At 40.2% G+C, this 16,196-nt stretch overlaps 1 protein-coding gene across 3 annotated transcripts in view; it reads left to right on the top strand.

Moving 5' to 3' along the window:
* The window catches only part of LEKR1 (leucine, glutamate and lysine rich 1), a 128,224-nt gene that overhangs the window by 34,325 nt on the left and 77,703 nt on the right, over nucleotides 1-16,196 (top strand). For all 3 annotated transcript variants that reach the window (XM_039488816.1, XM_039488815.1, XM_039488817.1), the window contains 2 exons: nucleotides 6,512-6,631; nucleotides 6,921-7,096. In XM_039488816.1, the coding sequence (XP_039344750.1) occupies nucleotides 6,512-6,631; nucleotides 6,921-7,096 (296 nt within the window). The remainder of the gene's footprint in view (nucleotides 1-6,511; nucleotides 6,632-6,920; nucleotides 7,097-16,196) is intronic.

Below are 16,196 nucleotides of genomic sequence, written 5' to 3'. Positions count from 1 at the left end.
AATCTGAAATAAACTGAGCAGATGCCGATATTATTCACACCCTGGAGAGCAGAGGCAGTGAGCTTCATGTTTCCTTTTTTAATAGATTAGCGTTCTCGTCCTGCTCTGGTTTCTCCCTATCTTTCCTGTATAAAAATTAATAAATACTGAATTCTTTCTGGTGCAGAAACAACAAGGAGTCCTTGTGGCACCTTGGAGATTAATAAATTTATTTGGGCATAAACTTCCATGGGCTAAAACCCACTTCATCAGATGCATGGAGTGGAAAATACAGTAGGCAGGTATAAATACACAGCACATGGAAAGATAGGAGTTGCTTTACCAAGTGGGGGGTCAGTGCTAACAAGCCAATTCAATTAAGGTGGAAATGGCCTATTCTCAACAGTTGACAAGAAGGGATGAATACCAAGGGAGGGAAAATCACTTTTGTAGTGCTAATGAGTTCAGTGTAATCAAGGTGGCTCATTTCAAACAGTTGACAAGAAGGTTTGAGTATCAGCAGAGGGAAATTACGGTGGGCTATTATCAGCAGGGGATAAAAACCAAAAAAATCCAAAACCAAAAAAACGTTTGTAGTGATAATCAGGATGGCCCATTTCCAACAGGTGACAAGAAGGTGAGAGTAACAGTAGGAGGGGAAATTAGCATGGTTAGGTTTTACTTTGTGTAATGACCCATCCACTCCCAATCTTTATTCAGGCCTAATTTGATGGTGTCCAGTTTGCAAATTAATTCCAGTTCTGCAGTTTCTCTTTGGAGTCTGTTTTTGAAGGTTTTTTGTTGAAGAATTGCCACTTTTAGGTCTGTCATTGAATGTCCAGGGAGATTGAATTGTTCTTGTACAAGAAAAAATCAGTCCCTGTATTGCTGTATTAATTTAGGTAACCCCCCCATTAATTTAGGTAACCAGTGCACAAGTAGCTGTGTCACCCCTGCCCTCTAACATGGGGTGTCCTTTATGCTGCTTTGCTGTGGTTGCCTCCACTCCTGGACTGCCTGCAAACAGCCTCTAGCATGTAAGTCGCTCCCAGATATGTCTGTGTGCACTTGTGGCCTGCCAGTCACACCCAGGCTTTTACCAGCCTGAATTATACTGAAGGGTGACCCCAACACACTCCCAGTCCCAGATTCCCCTGCAGAAATATATGTTTTTATCAGTAGAAATGATATGCACAAATCTTGCTATCCCAAATGGAGTTTTCCCCAAACACTTCAATTCAAACACACTGGTCTAGATAAAAGAATAAAACAAGTGTATTAACTACAAAAAGATAGGTTTTAAGTAAATACAAGTAATGAGGCATAAAAGTCATAAATGGTTACAAGAAAAATTAAGATGAAACATAACTAATACCTAATTTAACAAACTGTGTTTAAATTCAAAGTAAAGTTTTTCTCACCACATGCTCTCAGGAGTTTTACTGGCCAAACTTCTTAGACCAGACACCATTCTTCTGTTGAATGTCTGCTTCCTTTGTTCTTTCTGGTGCAGTGAATTGATGAACAGAGCAAGAGTGAGAAGGAGGAGTACCTTGGGGCATTTTTATAGTGTCAGTCCCTCTCTTAGAAAACATTTCCAGCTGAGATTCGGGAGACAAAAAGTCTATGTGGATGGGAGCTGTTTCTTTGCTAAAATGTATATCCTGCTCCTAGTCAAAGCTCTCCAGCTTTATTGTGAATGAAGGGTGGCTGTTACACCAACCAGTTTCATTGAAGTTTCACCCAACTCCCAGCATAACAATAACATTAATTTATATGGGTGCATTTGAATCTTTTCTCCATCCTGGATGATGAGTATAGAAATATCTTATCTTGCAAGCAGGGAAATTGATGATTTTCAATATTTTGGTACTTGTTATACACACAGTCTTTCTTACTCACACTCCTGCCTGGACTCTGCTAAACTCCATATCAGAATTTATTTTCATGCAAGAGCTTCATAATGAAAACAAAAGCCCTAGATTAAGGTGTGCAAGTGTAAATACGTTAAAATCCCCAGTTCCAGGTCCAGTGGCCTTTTCCGTGCTCTGATTACTCCCTTACAATTTAGATACAATTCAAGGGTGGCACTTGATCACGAGACGATTATAGCATTTAAAATGTATAAGGGCCTAGTGCTACCCACAGTTACACAATGCATCCTCATTGACTTCAGTTAAATGGCACATCAGGCTAGAATTTGTCCTGATTCTTTTCATTTTCTTCTTCACTGCTAGTGTGGTGAAGTTCATATCCATTGTGGCCAGAGAGAGGTGAGAGGGGAAATGAGACCTCACAATATGCCACTGATCAGCTCGCTATGTCTCACCAGCCACTGTCTGTGATGGAGTGGCTTGAACTATTTTGGCCTGGAGGCTTCATATCAGGCTTGGAATCACTTCACAGCTAGTAGTGGAAGATTCCTCTTGCCTTAAAAGTGACTTGCAAAGCTTTTTTGAATTTGTTCACTTCTTCAGCTTATGAGACTGATGGGCTCTGAAGAGTCACTGCTGATTTATATATTTCTGTCAAAGCCCTTGCTTTTCATGATTTTTTTTAAATTAAAAAATATTGGCTCTGGCCTCTTCTCACAGAAACACAAGAGTGAGGGGCTCATCCCACTGTGACCTCATTGCTATTTGCATGCCAAGCACTTGCAAAGAAAATTCCCCTTTCTTACACAGGTTTCAGTATGGCAGCCATGTTAGTCTGTATCAGCAAAAACCATGAGGAGTCCTTGTGGCACCTTAGAGACTAACACATTTATTTGGGCACACTCTCTCAACATATTGCAGCATTATCTTGGCTACAGCTGTCACATTGCTGCCTCTCACCTTTGAGCTGGAGAGGGACAAAACTCAGACTATTTGCAGCTCAGATTATAGTCAGTGATTAACATGTCCTGGGGAATGTTATGTCACACAAAGGGGTGTGTCCAAAAGATACAATTCAGGCCTGGTCTATACCTGAAACTTAGTTAGACCTAGCTTCGTCACTTGGGCTGTGAAAAATTCACATTCTGAGCAATGTAGTTAAGCTGACCTAAGCCTTGGTATAGACACCATTAGATTGACAGAAGAATTCCTCCGTTGACTTACCTACCACCTCTTGAGCGGGTAGATTTACTACAGCAGAGGGTGGATTTCATTTACTACAGCTTCTGTCACTGTAGCAATTGTCTACACTACAGTGGCATAGCTGCAGCACTGCAACAGCACTTGTAGCACAGACATAGCTTTGGAAGACAGAAAAATCTGCTTGTCTAGTGCTGTGTAGGGGAGGAAATAAATATGTGACACACAGAGAAAGACAAAGTTTAAATGGCATTGTAAGTATAATTGTTTTTCTACATTGTACTAGGGAGGAGGAGTCAAAATCAGTAAAATTATTCTTTGAGAGTTTACTTTGGAGTGAGGGGAATGTGGTTGGTTTCTTTATTAATTTAATTGCCTTTGTGATTTTAACTTTTTAAGCACCTGATTTTGAGTGTGCTGCTCTCCTAAGCAACTTACTATGTCTGCTCATTATTTTGGCCTTCGGTGGACCTTACACAAGTTAATAATGCCATGATTTCATTTTGAATAAATATCATTATACCTTCTGTGGCAACATTAAAAGGTTTGATTTTAACAGTATTAGCAGTATTCAAATTCTGTGCAGTACTGAATATATAAGGACTAAAGAATGTAATGTAGAGGAAGGAGTATTAATATTTATTCTGAGTTGTTAGTAAAAGAGACTGAACATCTTGAAAAAAATATATTTAACAAGTAAGTTGGTTCTGATCTTATAAAAATCAGTCTTTTTTTAGACCTATCTAGATGCAAAATGAAGCTAAGGATCCTCCCTTGTGGATCCTGGAAGGTTCTGGAGTGCTAAGATGGTGGTTGTTGCCACAGAGGCAGCTATTCCTTGTCCTCCCCAGGGTATAGGCATAGGAGCTCATAGTGGGGGAGAGATGTTGAACCCTTGTGTTTGACACAGTTCCAGCTTGTTGTTTGGGTTTTTTCCTTATTTTCCCCTCTCCACTTTGGTATTATTTATTTCATTTGTCATTTCCTCCCTTTATCTCTGCCACTTTTGCCCACTCTAATCTCAAATTTTGTTCATGATATTTGGGGAGCACTTCAAGGCTTTTCTTTGGGTTTTTCTTATTCTGTTTCAGATGTATCTTCGTTGCCAAAAAAGGTATTGGTTTTTACAGCGAAATAACTAACTCGTGTTAATTATCTCACTATAAAATCCTAGCAGCAACAAGGCACAGGCAGTGATGTTTATCACGATGTAGCTAGACAAGGTTAACGCTATATCTCCCACCCGCACATGAGCTCTTTTAAACCTGGTCTACACTACACAGTTTTGTTGACAAAGTTAGGTTTCTTTGACACAACAGTGGAGGAGTATCAGGGCCAGCGCAAACCATTAGGCAACCTAGGCGGTTGCCTAGGGCACTAACATTTGGGGGGCGGCGGTCGCCCCGGTCGTTGTCGGTATTTTGGGGGCGGGACCGTCTGCCGCCTCTGTCGGGGGCACCATTTAGGGGGCGGGACCTTCTGCCATGTAGGGCGCCAAAAAAGCTGGCGGCGCTCCTGAGGAGTATGCACACCAATGCTCTGCTCACTAATTTAACTTTCCTGCTAAGCTGACATCATAAAACCACCTCAACAAGCGGCATAAAGGTTTTTGCGACAAAGAGCGATGCAGTATCAGTGTAGACACTATGCTTGCTTATGTCTCCCTAAGTGGCCTCCAGGAGGTGTCTCACAACGCCCATCATGACCATCCTAGTAAGCAGTTTAGACTCCGCTGCACTGCAGCCAGGTACACAGGCATGCGCCCCGTCCCTTTAAAGCCCCGGAATTTTTGAAATTTCACTTCCTGTTTGCTCAGCCTGCCCAGCTCACATTGCATCTTCACAGCTGACCATGCTCGTTACATTACAGCTCACATTGCATCTTCTGCAGCAAATGGGCTCGAGCATGGAGTACTCTGGAGTTGCTGAATGTGTTGGGTTTATGGGGAGAGGAGGATGTGCAGTCGCAGCTCCAATCCAGCTGTAGAAACTTTGACACCTACGAGCAGATTTGTCATCCGTGCCATGAGCAGGGGCACAAAAGCGACACGCAGCTGTGCCATGGTAAGATAAAGGAGTTGAGGCAAGAGATGCCAACCATTGCTCTGGTGTGGCACCAAAAAACATGCTGCTTCTATCCTCACCAGCGACTCCACCTCCACCACCAAGAGCCCCATGAGAGCTTTGGGGGGACAGGAGGCAGTGGACAGTGGAGGGTAAAGTGGTGGATGAGAAGATCAAGTTGGAGGAGGATGTGGACAGGCGGCAGGCTCGTCCGGTGGTATGGCGAGCCAGGACGTCTTTTTGACTCCAGAGGAGTCTAGATAGTCCCAGCAGTCTGGCTCTGGCATTTCTGAAGCAGAAAAGGGGAGCCCTGGTATCTGCTCATTTTTCTTTGATAGTGTGTGATTACATGAGGGAGGGCTGTCCTTTATTTTGTTACATGGTGCACGTGGGAGAAGGGATGGAGATTAACAATAGCAGGTGCTGTTTGCATCTGCTTTGCATTCCCCTGTGCAGCTATTCAGTGGGGGCCCTGGGGAAAAGTTTGTTAATGCACACCTAGATCTCCCAGGAATCCTCCATAGGATCTCTAGGAAACTTTCCTGCAGATACTCTACAATCCTCAGCTGAAGGTTCCTTGACAGAGCTGCTATATTTCTTCCTCCATTGTAGGAAACTTTGCCGTGCCAATCAGCTATTACTTCTGGAGGAACCAAAGCAGCACACAGGCAAGCAGCATACGGACCAGATCTGAAGCTGCATTCATGCAGGAGATGCACCCTTGCATCTTCGGTTACCTTCAGTAGTGTGATTTCAGCTTTGATTGCCCCTGCTGTGGAAAACGGTGCCAGTACCCCTTGCACTCCACCCCAGAGACACTTTCCATAATGACAGCTGGACTTACATGCAGCTGTGAGATCCTCACTTCAGAGAGTGCTGCTTACTGTCATGTCCCTTGTAAGAATTGTTAATCTGTGTATTGCTGTTTAATAAAGATTGAGTCTTACAAAGACAGTGATTTTTTAATTTGTGATCTACACAGGTTGATTGCCACTGTTTGTTTGAATTTCTGTTGCAATCGCCATATTTGCAGACTACAATTAATGCTCAGGCGAACTTTTAACTGATTACATCTCTTGCCCACAATGGGCAGGACATATAATTCATCTCTCTATATAGTTATAGCTAATCATAACAGTAATACAGAAATAATCCATAGTCAAGCAAATGCCCCCTGCCTTAAAAGTCAGTAGACTTAAGTTCTGCTGAACAGTAAGAGGAAGAACATTCAGCAGCTGGAGATATTCCATTTAAGCATACCATGTCTCTAGTCCTAAAGAGTATAATTTCTAGCATTAAAAAATTGACACTCAAAACTACTGCAAGAAGTAGAATCTGTGGATTTTTAGTTGTGCAAATAGTAACACTATATAACTCTTTTATTTATATTTGTAGAATAAATAACCTAACTGTGCAGTTGAAAGACAAACAAAATGAACTACAAAATCTGAATGAGGCCTTGAGATGCTTCCAAGAAGAGAAGGAAGTTGCATATAAAAAGTTACAACTGTTCAGGTAAGAATTCCTAAAGGGCAATATGGTAGATCTTTCTCCTGTGGAAAAAATTAACAGGACTTGCTTGGTAGAATAAGGGAGAGAGAAACATTTTGATGTGTTGTGAAGACCATGTTAAATGTTTAAACATACTCAATATATTGAATAATTGTAACATAAAATACGATGGAAGGGAAAGTTATTAGCAATTTTTCTTGGTAAAGCCACAATTTGAAAATATCTTACCAGACATTTTTATTTGGCTTTTAAAGAAAAGATTGATCTTGTAAATATTTTTCTGTTTTTGCAGAAAAAGATTGGAGAACCATCGGTTAACTCTAAGCAAGACTCTTTCGTTACTTCCCTTTATTAGAAGAGAACTCTTCAGTATTAAAGAAGTTGCATCTAATAAGCTAGACAACTGGACTGGACTGAGAGAAGAGATTTTTCTACAAATAAAAACTATAAGCAAAGACGCAGCAACAGGTAAATCATCAACTTGCAATAATATTTGAGTAGTATATGGTTCGATAGTATTCATCACCATGTATTCTTTGACAGGTTTCCATGCCCTGTTTATGGCTTATGTCCTGCCCTCCGTTTTTGGTCATGTACACGTTTGGCACGGTCTACCATTTTGAATTTTTTTTATTCTTCTTTGACTTTTGGATGGGAAAGGTTGTGTGCTTGTGTTTTGACATGCTTAACTGGGTTTTGTGAGAATTTTAAAGAAAGGAGTTTAAAAAAAAAAGATTGGTTAGGTTTATTAAGGAGAGACGGTTTTTTAAAAAGTTTGAAAGAGAGTAAAGAGGTTATGAAAGAAAAGAAAGAGGGAAAAATAAGCACATGGCAAAGAAGAAAGGGCTTTAGAGAAAAAATAAAGCAGCAAGAGAGTCTGTGTCACTGAACACGTGCAGAGCAAAGCATCCTACCCCTGGGCTGCCAGTAGTGAAATGATAGCTGTTCTGGGTGGTGAGCTTTAGAAGGAAACTATGCTGGAGCAATCAGAAGCTGTTCTACAGCTACATCATAGAATGCTTTCTTTTGAACCAATGCTATCATACCAAGATTTTAAAATAAGAGCCACCACCTCCTTCCAGAAATGCGCTATTGCAGAGTGGATTATTTGAAAAACTCTAGCCAACGAGTGTCTGACTGTGTGTATAAAACTGTGTATTTTTGCGGGCAGTGGTTTTAAAATTGGGAACCTAGACACTACAGCCATGTCCTTTTACAAGACACCAAGAAGCCCAAATTGTTTTTGGGTGCCCCGATTGTGTTCAGAAGAGATGACTCATTTACACTTATTTTGCTAAAGAGACAGCGCCAGCGTCTAACCCCATGTTTCAGCCTGAAATTGAACCGAAGAAACAGGAAGGATTTATGGGGTCCTCACCAGTTATAAAAGAGGAAAGAATAGCATGCCAAAAAAATAAAATAAATAAAAATTAAAATTAAAACCACAGCTCACAAAAATACATGGTTTTATACAGTGTAAAAAAAAAAAGAATACATGAATACTTTTGAGCTGTATACTACTTATCTGGTAAGATATTGTAATCTTTGGATTATGCGTATAAAACTGTAAACTAAAATTACAGAAGATAGGGAACTGGGATGGCCCATGAGATATGTGATGTGATAGATTTTCAGTTGTGGATCTTAATTTGGCCTAGGGCAGAAGTGCTTGAACTATATGTTGGCTCTTTGTGGCCTATGTAAAAGGAGTTGAGCTAAGTCCGGTTACTAATGGGACAGATGTCTGCATCACCACCATCGCCACACTCCCCACTATTGCAGCTGGCACTCTTGTCCATAATTTAGCAAGGCCAGGGTTGAATGGAAGCTGAATTTACCCGCAAACCCCTAAAGGTAATAAACCAAGAATTTTGAGAATTTAACCTGCTTTTTACAAAACAGGGTAGTGGCATATGCACAGGAGTCGGGGGGCAGTTTGCATTACTTGTACTTTCTGTAAGGTCCTCAAACAAGCCCTAAATTCACTTATATGTTTTAAATAAAAATTGAATTATAGAACTCAAACTGCTATATGAATATAAAGCATGTAAACAGTGTAGTAAGACTGATCATAACAAGTATAAGAAGTATTTCGTAGTTAGTCTTGAAAATGTCAAATATGTTATAGGAAATTGTATTTAAAACATACTGTCCTCACTTCATATAACATTTTCAATTAATCTAAAACTTGAGCAGGGAATAAACATATATGTTGTAACATACATTTTTGTAATTCACAAAAAGCTCCCTTAGGGGGAGGGATAGCTCAGTGGTTTGAGCATTGGCCTGCTAAACCCAGGGTTGTGAGTTCAATCCTTGAGGGAGCCACTTAGGGATCTGGGGCAAAAATTGGTCCTGCTAGTGAAGGCAGGGGGCTGGACTTGATGACCTTTCAAGGTCCCTTCCAGTTCTAGGAGATTGGTATATCTCCAATTATTACCTATTAATACCTCCTGGGTCTGACATTCTACATTTTTCTAGCTGTATTTACCATAATTTGTTCTACAAATTTTGGTCTTCAAAGCATGGACTTCAATGTAATTAATAAAGTAGCTGTCCTGCTAAATGTACAGATATTGCTGAATGTGGCTTTCTGGGCCTGCCTTTTTGAGTAGTTGGTAAAGAAATGTTTATAATCTTTCACCACAGGGCAGAAGTACAAAATTAGGCACACTTTTTTAACCTTTCCTTCTTGAAGACACACACACACGTGTTATGAAATTATTTTTGATTTCTGGAGTGTGAATTGTTATCTGAGTAACTAGATACCGCAGATTCAAGATTTTAAAAAATAACTAAAGTACACCTCATTGTCAACATGTGCATGTACTGTCATTTAAGCTGTGCTTTGCTGTACATGTATTTTGTAATTCATAGCATATTTTGAATGCTCTCTGATTTCAATCTTTCAGCTCTCACTTTGAAAAATTAAGTTACATAATTCAACTGGCAACAGAGATAAATGAGTACTTAACAAAGAAACTACTTTTGATGCCAGTGCTTTTTAAACATGAAACTTTATTTACCAATTCCAAAAATAAAATACAAATTAACAATTAAGATAGAGTAGTAATACTGGCATCAAAGTAAACACTAAACCAAATACATGTAAGGGTATAGCGCTCTTATTTTGTTGAGTGGTAGGACCTTAGTAACCACAGTAGAATAAGTAAGAATGATACTAGGGAAAACATATCTACTCATAAGGCAAGATACCCCTTGTTTTTTAATATCCTGCAGAATTCTACTTATTTGAGTAGCTACAGGCATCTTCCTTATCCTTCATTCAACCAAACAGAAGTTAGATTGGTCAAAATGAAAATGTGGGATATTTTCTTGTACCTTCTTTTCCTTTCATAGTGTGTCTAATCATAAAGTAGTCTTAAGCCATTATGCAATACTACTTAAAAGAAAACTATTTTGTTCTATGCGCCAGTCTGACAGTTCACACAGGGGCAGTGAAAATTTTCTGTGATAATTTTTAATGAGTTGACTTTTCTGAGCCTGCTGTCACAGACAAAGTTATTTTGCAGCAAGATACTAGCTACCAGCAGGAAGCTTAAGATTTTAATTAAAATCTTCATTTTCAAATACAATTCACTGTTTATTATAAGGAATGCTTCTTGCAATTTACAAACAGTGCACAAAGCAAGATGGGGTCAATCTGACATCCTTTTAAATTATGAAGCCCATTATAATATCACTTCACACAGCATGTAAAATGCTTGGCATTTAAGAAAAGGCTTTTCAAGATGGAACAGAATGTTGCTAAAAGATATTCTAATAGCATATTTAATTGTGAAATGTTTGGTTATTCTTTGCTGAAAATTATAGGATCAACTTTTCAGATTGAAGCACAGGCACTATGTGTGCTTTAGCCTAAGATCCTAATATTTGAAGATATTTTAATTTGCCATATCTCTCGGTCTTCCTATGGTGTCATACTCATTCAAGATGGTTAGTGTTAGAGAATCTGAGAATCATAGAAATGCAGGACTGGAAAGGACCTTGAAGTCATCTCATCTATCGCCCCCCGGATAGTCAATTATTTTTTATCATGGTCCAAATTTCTTTGTCAGGATGTACTCAAGGTCCAAACTCCAGAGAAACATTTTTCACACCGTAATAACAATAATAAGTACGTAACAAGATTTTGCAGTCTGTTCAAAAGCGCCTGTGGTCCGCTTATTGACTACTACAGTATCACCCTCCCCCCACAATGCAGAAGCAGCACTAAGTTTACCTTTGGCACTCTGTACTGGGAAGCAAGAAGTAATTGTGAGATCCCACTGTTATTTATATTACATACAAATATAATAAATATTAAAAGAATGTTAAGGTTGCAAAGTCAAACACTAAAAAGTTAAGAAATGCCAGATTACTTCAGTTGCAGTTGTGAGCGCTCAGTAATTCTGTGAATCAGACTAAGTGTCTCAAGTTGGGCGACCAGAAAATGAGGAACATGCTTACATGCATACAAATATAATAAATATTAAAAGAATGTTAGGGTTGCAAAGTCAAACACTAAAAAGTTAAGAACAGGCACTTAGTGGCTACCTGTGTAAATTTTGGTTTGAGTGACTTAACTAGCATCACATAGGAACTCTGTAATAGAAGCAGGAATAGAATCCAATTCTCCAGGATAGCATTCAACTGTCTTAACCACAAGACCATCCTTTTTCTTCCTACACGTCTCTACCTCAATCACTATACACCTTTCAGCTTCTGCAACAAATGAGGCAGAGGATCTACAGACAAAATCCTCACTCATGACACACCCCTGAACACTGTTCATAATGTGCACTGAATGAGGCAGGGGTGTGATCACAGAATTAAAGGCTGTTTCATAATGCAGACATGCCGGAGGGCGGAATTAAGGTTCCATGAGGCAGTATTAATTTTGGAATTTTCTACTTTTTGAGTGCCTGACTTTGCAACCTTAACATTCTTTTAAAAGGGGTGGGGAGGTGTTTGTAATTTCTTACATTTTGAAAAAAGTAAACTGAAAAGACAAAAATTCCATCATATGGAATCATGATGGCTCCCACATGGATCACCAGCAGAGCCAGGACATTTAGAACCATTCCACGGACCTCTACCACTATATCCAGTGGAGCAACTGTAGCAATATTAGCCTTTTATCCCCTACGTGGGCCAGCCATTAATGGGGGATGAGACATACATTTTATCAGTAGATTTTACTGTTATTTGCTAGACACCAGAAGGATGTTTGAACTCAGGAATCCTGAATTCACTTCCAGGTTCTGGAAGGGAGCATGTACATAGACCTTTCTGCCTCTAATCCTAGAATGCAATGCTCACTCCCCCAACCTGTTGTCTTCTGTCTGTTCTCCCTGTTTCTATCTCCCTCTGCTCCTGTCCTTCCCTAACTTGTCCCTTTCCCCCTCTATCCCTGTATTTGTCTCTCTAACATTTCCTTTCCTACATCTTACCCCTTATCATTAGCTAGAAGGAGGGATCACTGACAGCACAGGAGAGAGAGCCTCTCTGCTTTTGGTGTCCAGCACTACATGTTCCCCAGCAGCGTGGAGGATCAGTTGCAATAAAAAGTCCTGCTGGGCCCCAGGCTGAGCATGCTTATTGTTAGGGTAACCAGATGTCCTGGTTTTATAGGGACAGTTCTGATTTTGGGGGCTTTTTCTTATATAGGCACCTATTACCCCCCACCCCCGTCCTGATTTTTTACAGTTGCTATCTGGTCATCCTGCTTATTGTTGGTGGTACAGAGAGTGGAGTATACTCGGCACAGATGAAATGTTCAGATAGTTTTGCTGCTAGACTCTAAGAAACCGCTAGTTAATGCATGTAAATAGTGATTTTCAGTGGCTTATAATTTGGACAAATTTCAGTGGATTTTCACTGGAACAGCAATAGGCACCTTTCTGACCAGAATTCCCCTTGCCAAATTTCAAGTCCACTTTTCCCAACAAATGCACACAGGATGCGAATCAAAGAATTCTCACCATGCTCCAGGCACATGCTTTTGCAATAAGCTGAAGAAGAGGTCTGTGACACCACCTCCAGAAGATTGTCTGCCTAGGAGTTGCAAGAAGGATTACAAGGAGAGCCAGAAACTTCCTGCTTCATGAAATGTTCAACAGTGTCCAAACGCTGATCTCTGCAGTGTCATCTCAACAGGATGTCCTCTATCTGGGTTTACCTGCATTTCCTAGGTATACTAGTTTCTTGCATTAGATCATTCTCTGGACAAAACTGCATGTGAGAACTTTGAGATTTCTTCCGGGTCTTACCATAGTAAATGCATGGAAAAGTAAATATAACGATTTGAGTAGTGCATTCTCTTCGCAACTTAGATCCTTGTGTTTTTTCCCCAGTTTTGACTACTTGGAAATCACAACACACAGAGCACATGATCGAGGACAGAGAAGCTACAGAGAGCTGATTTTGCCAACCTGAGAACTGATTTTCTAGGAGCCTTAAGAGCATGTCCTGTTATAGTCAGAAAATACTGCAAATATAACATATATAAACCAACAGGTTGTGACAAAATTCTCATATCTAAACACAGAAGCAATATCAAGTCTTTCCTATGAAGAACATCATTTTAGAGTCCTTTGAGGGTATTTCCAGATAAGCAGAGTAGTTCCTGAACTAGGAAGATTTCCAGTTCAAATAAGGAAGTGAGGCTACCATCAAGTGGACTTATTTGTATTCAGCAATGCAAAACCAAGCTGTTTGTTCATAAAGGAAGCCCACCAGAGATCAGTGGAAATAGACTCACTAGTTTCCAAATGGCCAAATCTGGAGGTTTTTTCCTCTGCAACCAATAGGAAGAGTATTTCAAAAGATCAAAAAGCAGAAGGCAGCAGTAATACTGGCCACCTCGAATAAGGCTGTGATTCTTGACCAAGTAGAACTTTTCCAGAGACCACTGTCTTCTCAGCAAATTCTCCTCTCCCAGAAATGAAAAAGGTTTTACCACTGATGTACTCACTATAGTTTGTCTCCTGTTGACTCTCCTATCTCTGAGGTGTTAGAATACTTACTTACTGTGATGAAAGCAGGATTTTCTTTGAGTTCCATTAAAGCACACCTAGTTGCCATCACAGCATTCCATTCTCTGGTACAAGACTTCTCAGTATTCACTCACCCTGCAACACTGAGATTTATATAGGGTCTGTCGAACCTCTTCCTGAATGTTAGACACCCTACCCCTATCTGGGACTTGAATTTGTCTGTCAGTGCTTTGATGAAGCCACCCTTTGAACTGTTGTTAATCTGCTCACCTATGAACCTCTCCATGAAAATGACATTCATAGTGGCTGTTGTCTGTGCCCGAAGGAATGTAGAACTGGGAGCTTTAGTGGCTGACCCTCCAATACCGACTTTTTCAAAGATAGTTTCTCTTTAACCACATCAATGTTTTTACCCAAGATTACTTTTAATTTTCATATCAATCAGTTTATCTCCTGCTCTTTTCACCCAAGCCTCATGAACCAGAAACCCACTTTCTAAATGAGTTTCTGGTTTCATACCAGAAACCCACTTAGAGCCTATTATACAGCTGTTACTGTATCCTGGCTCCCTAAAGTCATTGCTCATTCTACAAGATCGTACTCCACATCTATGGCCTTGCTAAAGGGTGTGTCTGTTAGGGAAACATGAAGGGCTACTACATGGTCTTTGATCCACACTTTCTTGAGACACTGTGCCTTGGTTGATGCTTCCTGGGCAGATGTTGCCTTTGGCTCTGTAGTCCTATAGACAGCCTGATTGATTTATGAAGCCCCCACCTCCTTCAGGGGGTACTGCTAGGGAGTCACCTCAAGTGGAACACACACAGGGACACTACTCAAAAAAAAAAGAGGTTACTTGTATAGATGTGTGTCTCTCTATGTGTGCTCTGCTACCTGCCCGTCTCCTCTCTGCTTCAGAGTCTCATCTCCTTGGGACCTTGTAGTAGAGAAGGAACTGAGGGTGGTTCACCTTCAAAGCCTTATATGTCCTTCGTATGAGGCATGAGGATGTGTAGGGAATATGTGCAAGATGAACAGGCACTGCTGGCAGTCATAGAGACATGCATTTTGAGGAAGTCCAGTTACTGTACAAGGTAAATAATGTCTTCTTACCTGAATCTAATAGCTTGTCCATCGGGTTGGCTTATCCTAACTAAGATTCTTCTGAAATAATAGGTATTCTTCATGCATCCCATAATTCTTTTCCCCATGCAGCCAACACAAAAATGCAGACTGAATTCTCACACTCATGTTGGGACAAAGAGATTAATCCCCAGGAAGTCAGGAATTCCAACTCTCTGGTTTTTCTATGGTATAGCATAGGCTTGTGCCTAAGACCTCCAACTGTCACATCACATATTTTCACCATTAAACAGCATTTTAAATGTAAAGTTATCTCAGTCTCTTATAGATCACCAGAAGATATCTACTGTTTTTTAAGTGTGGTATGCCTATCCAAACCAAGTTAGACCTACCTTTCCTAGTTGGGGCCTAACTACATGCTCCCAGCTGTCACAGTCCATGTGTTTGAAACAATGATATCTACTTCCCTGTATTTCTTTTCTATCAATATGTGTACAATTACATGGCAAAGGGGTCTCTGATATCTCTGCTCTAAAAGGACCATGATCCTTACTTCATCTTACAAGAGAGAAAGGACACGCTCCTTGCTTTGGAGTCATTCATAACCAAGGTTGATCTTATCTATCTAATATATGTATGTAGCTCCCATTATTATAGTATCTGAGGACCTTACTATCTTCACAACTGTACTTATCTTCACAACTTCCCTGTGTAGTAGGGAAGTGCAATTAACTCTATTTTAAAGATGGGTAACTGAGGCACAAAGATACTATGGGCCATATTTTAAAGGTATTTAAGTACCTGAAGATGGAGCTAGGCATCTAGTAGAATTTTCAAAAGTGCCTCAACACCTAACTTGCATTGATTTTAATGGTAGTTAGGCATTTAGATGCTTCTGAAAATTCCACTAGGCACCTATCTGGATCCTTAGCTGCTTAAACACTTTTACAAATCTGGTTCTAACCCAAGGATACCCAGGAAGCCTGTCCCAGAGGACAGAATTGAACCTAGGTCTCCCAAGACCCATGCTAGCACCCCTACCACATAATTCACCTTTCCAACTTCATAGGAAATCATTTTTGCTTCGTGTCCAAATCCTGAATACCCAAAAGAAAAAAATGTGGCACATGTTGGATGTGAGAACAGCATTAAAAAAAATCTTGATGGGATTGACCTGTTCAGAAAAACCATCCTGGTTAATTCCCTTTCACCCAAGATGGTTCTGCCTAATTGCATCCAAATGCTTCATACCAAGGCACATCAACCGCTGCTTCATTGAAGCATATTCAGCTCTGCAGGTAAACTCATCCCAAAAAAGATCAGAGCCCACTCATCCTGTACTGGGTCACTTTCCTGAATCAAAAGGAAAATCTGCAGGTTTACCACTGGATCATCCTTCAGCACTATAGGCCTGACCTTCAGTTTTCCACAGAACCATCCTTTGGCAGGAAGATGCACTCCAGGCTGTTCCAAAATTACTGTTTTTG

The sequence above is a fragment of the Mauremys reevesii genome, linkage group 9 (genome assembly GCF_016161935.1).
Source record: "Mauremys reevesii isolate NIE-2019 linkage group 9, ASM1616193v1, whole genome shotgun sequence".
Lineage (NCBI taxonomy): Eukaryota > Metazoa > Chordata > Testudines > Geoemydidae > Mauremys > Mauremys reevesii.
This window is presented reverse-complemented; position numbering and strand designations above follow the sequence as displayed.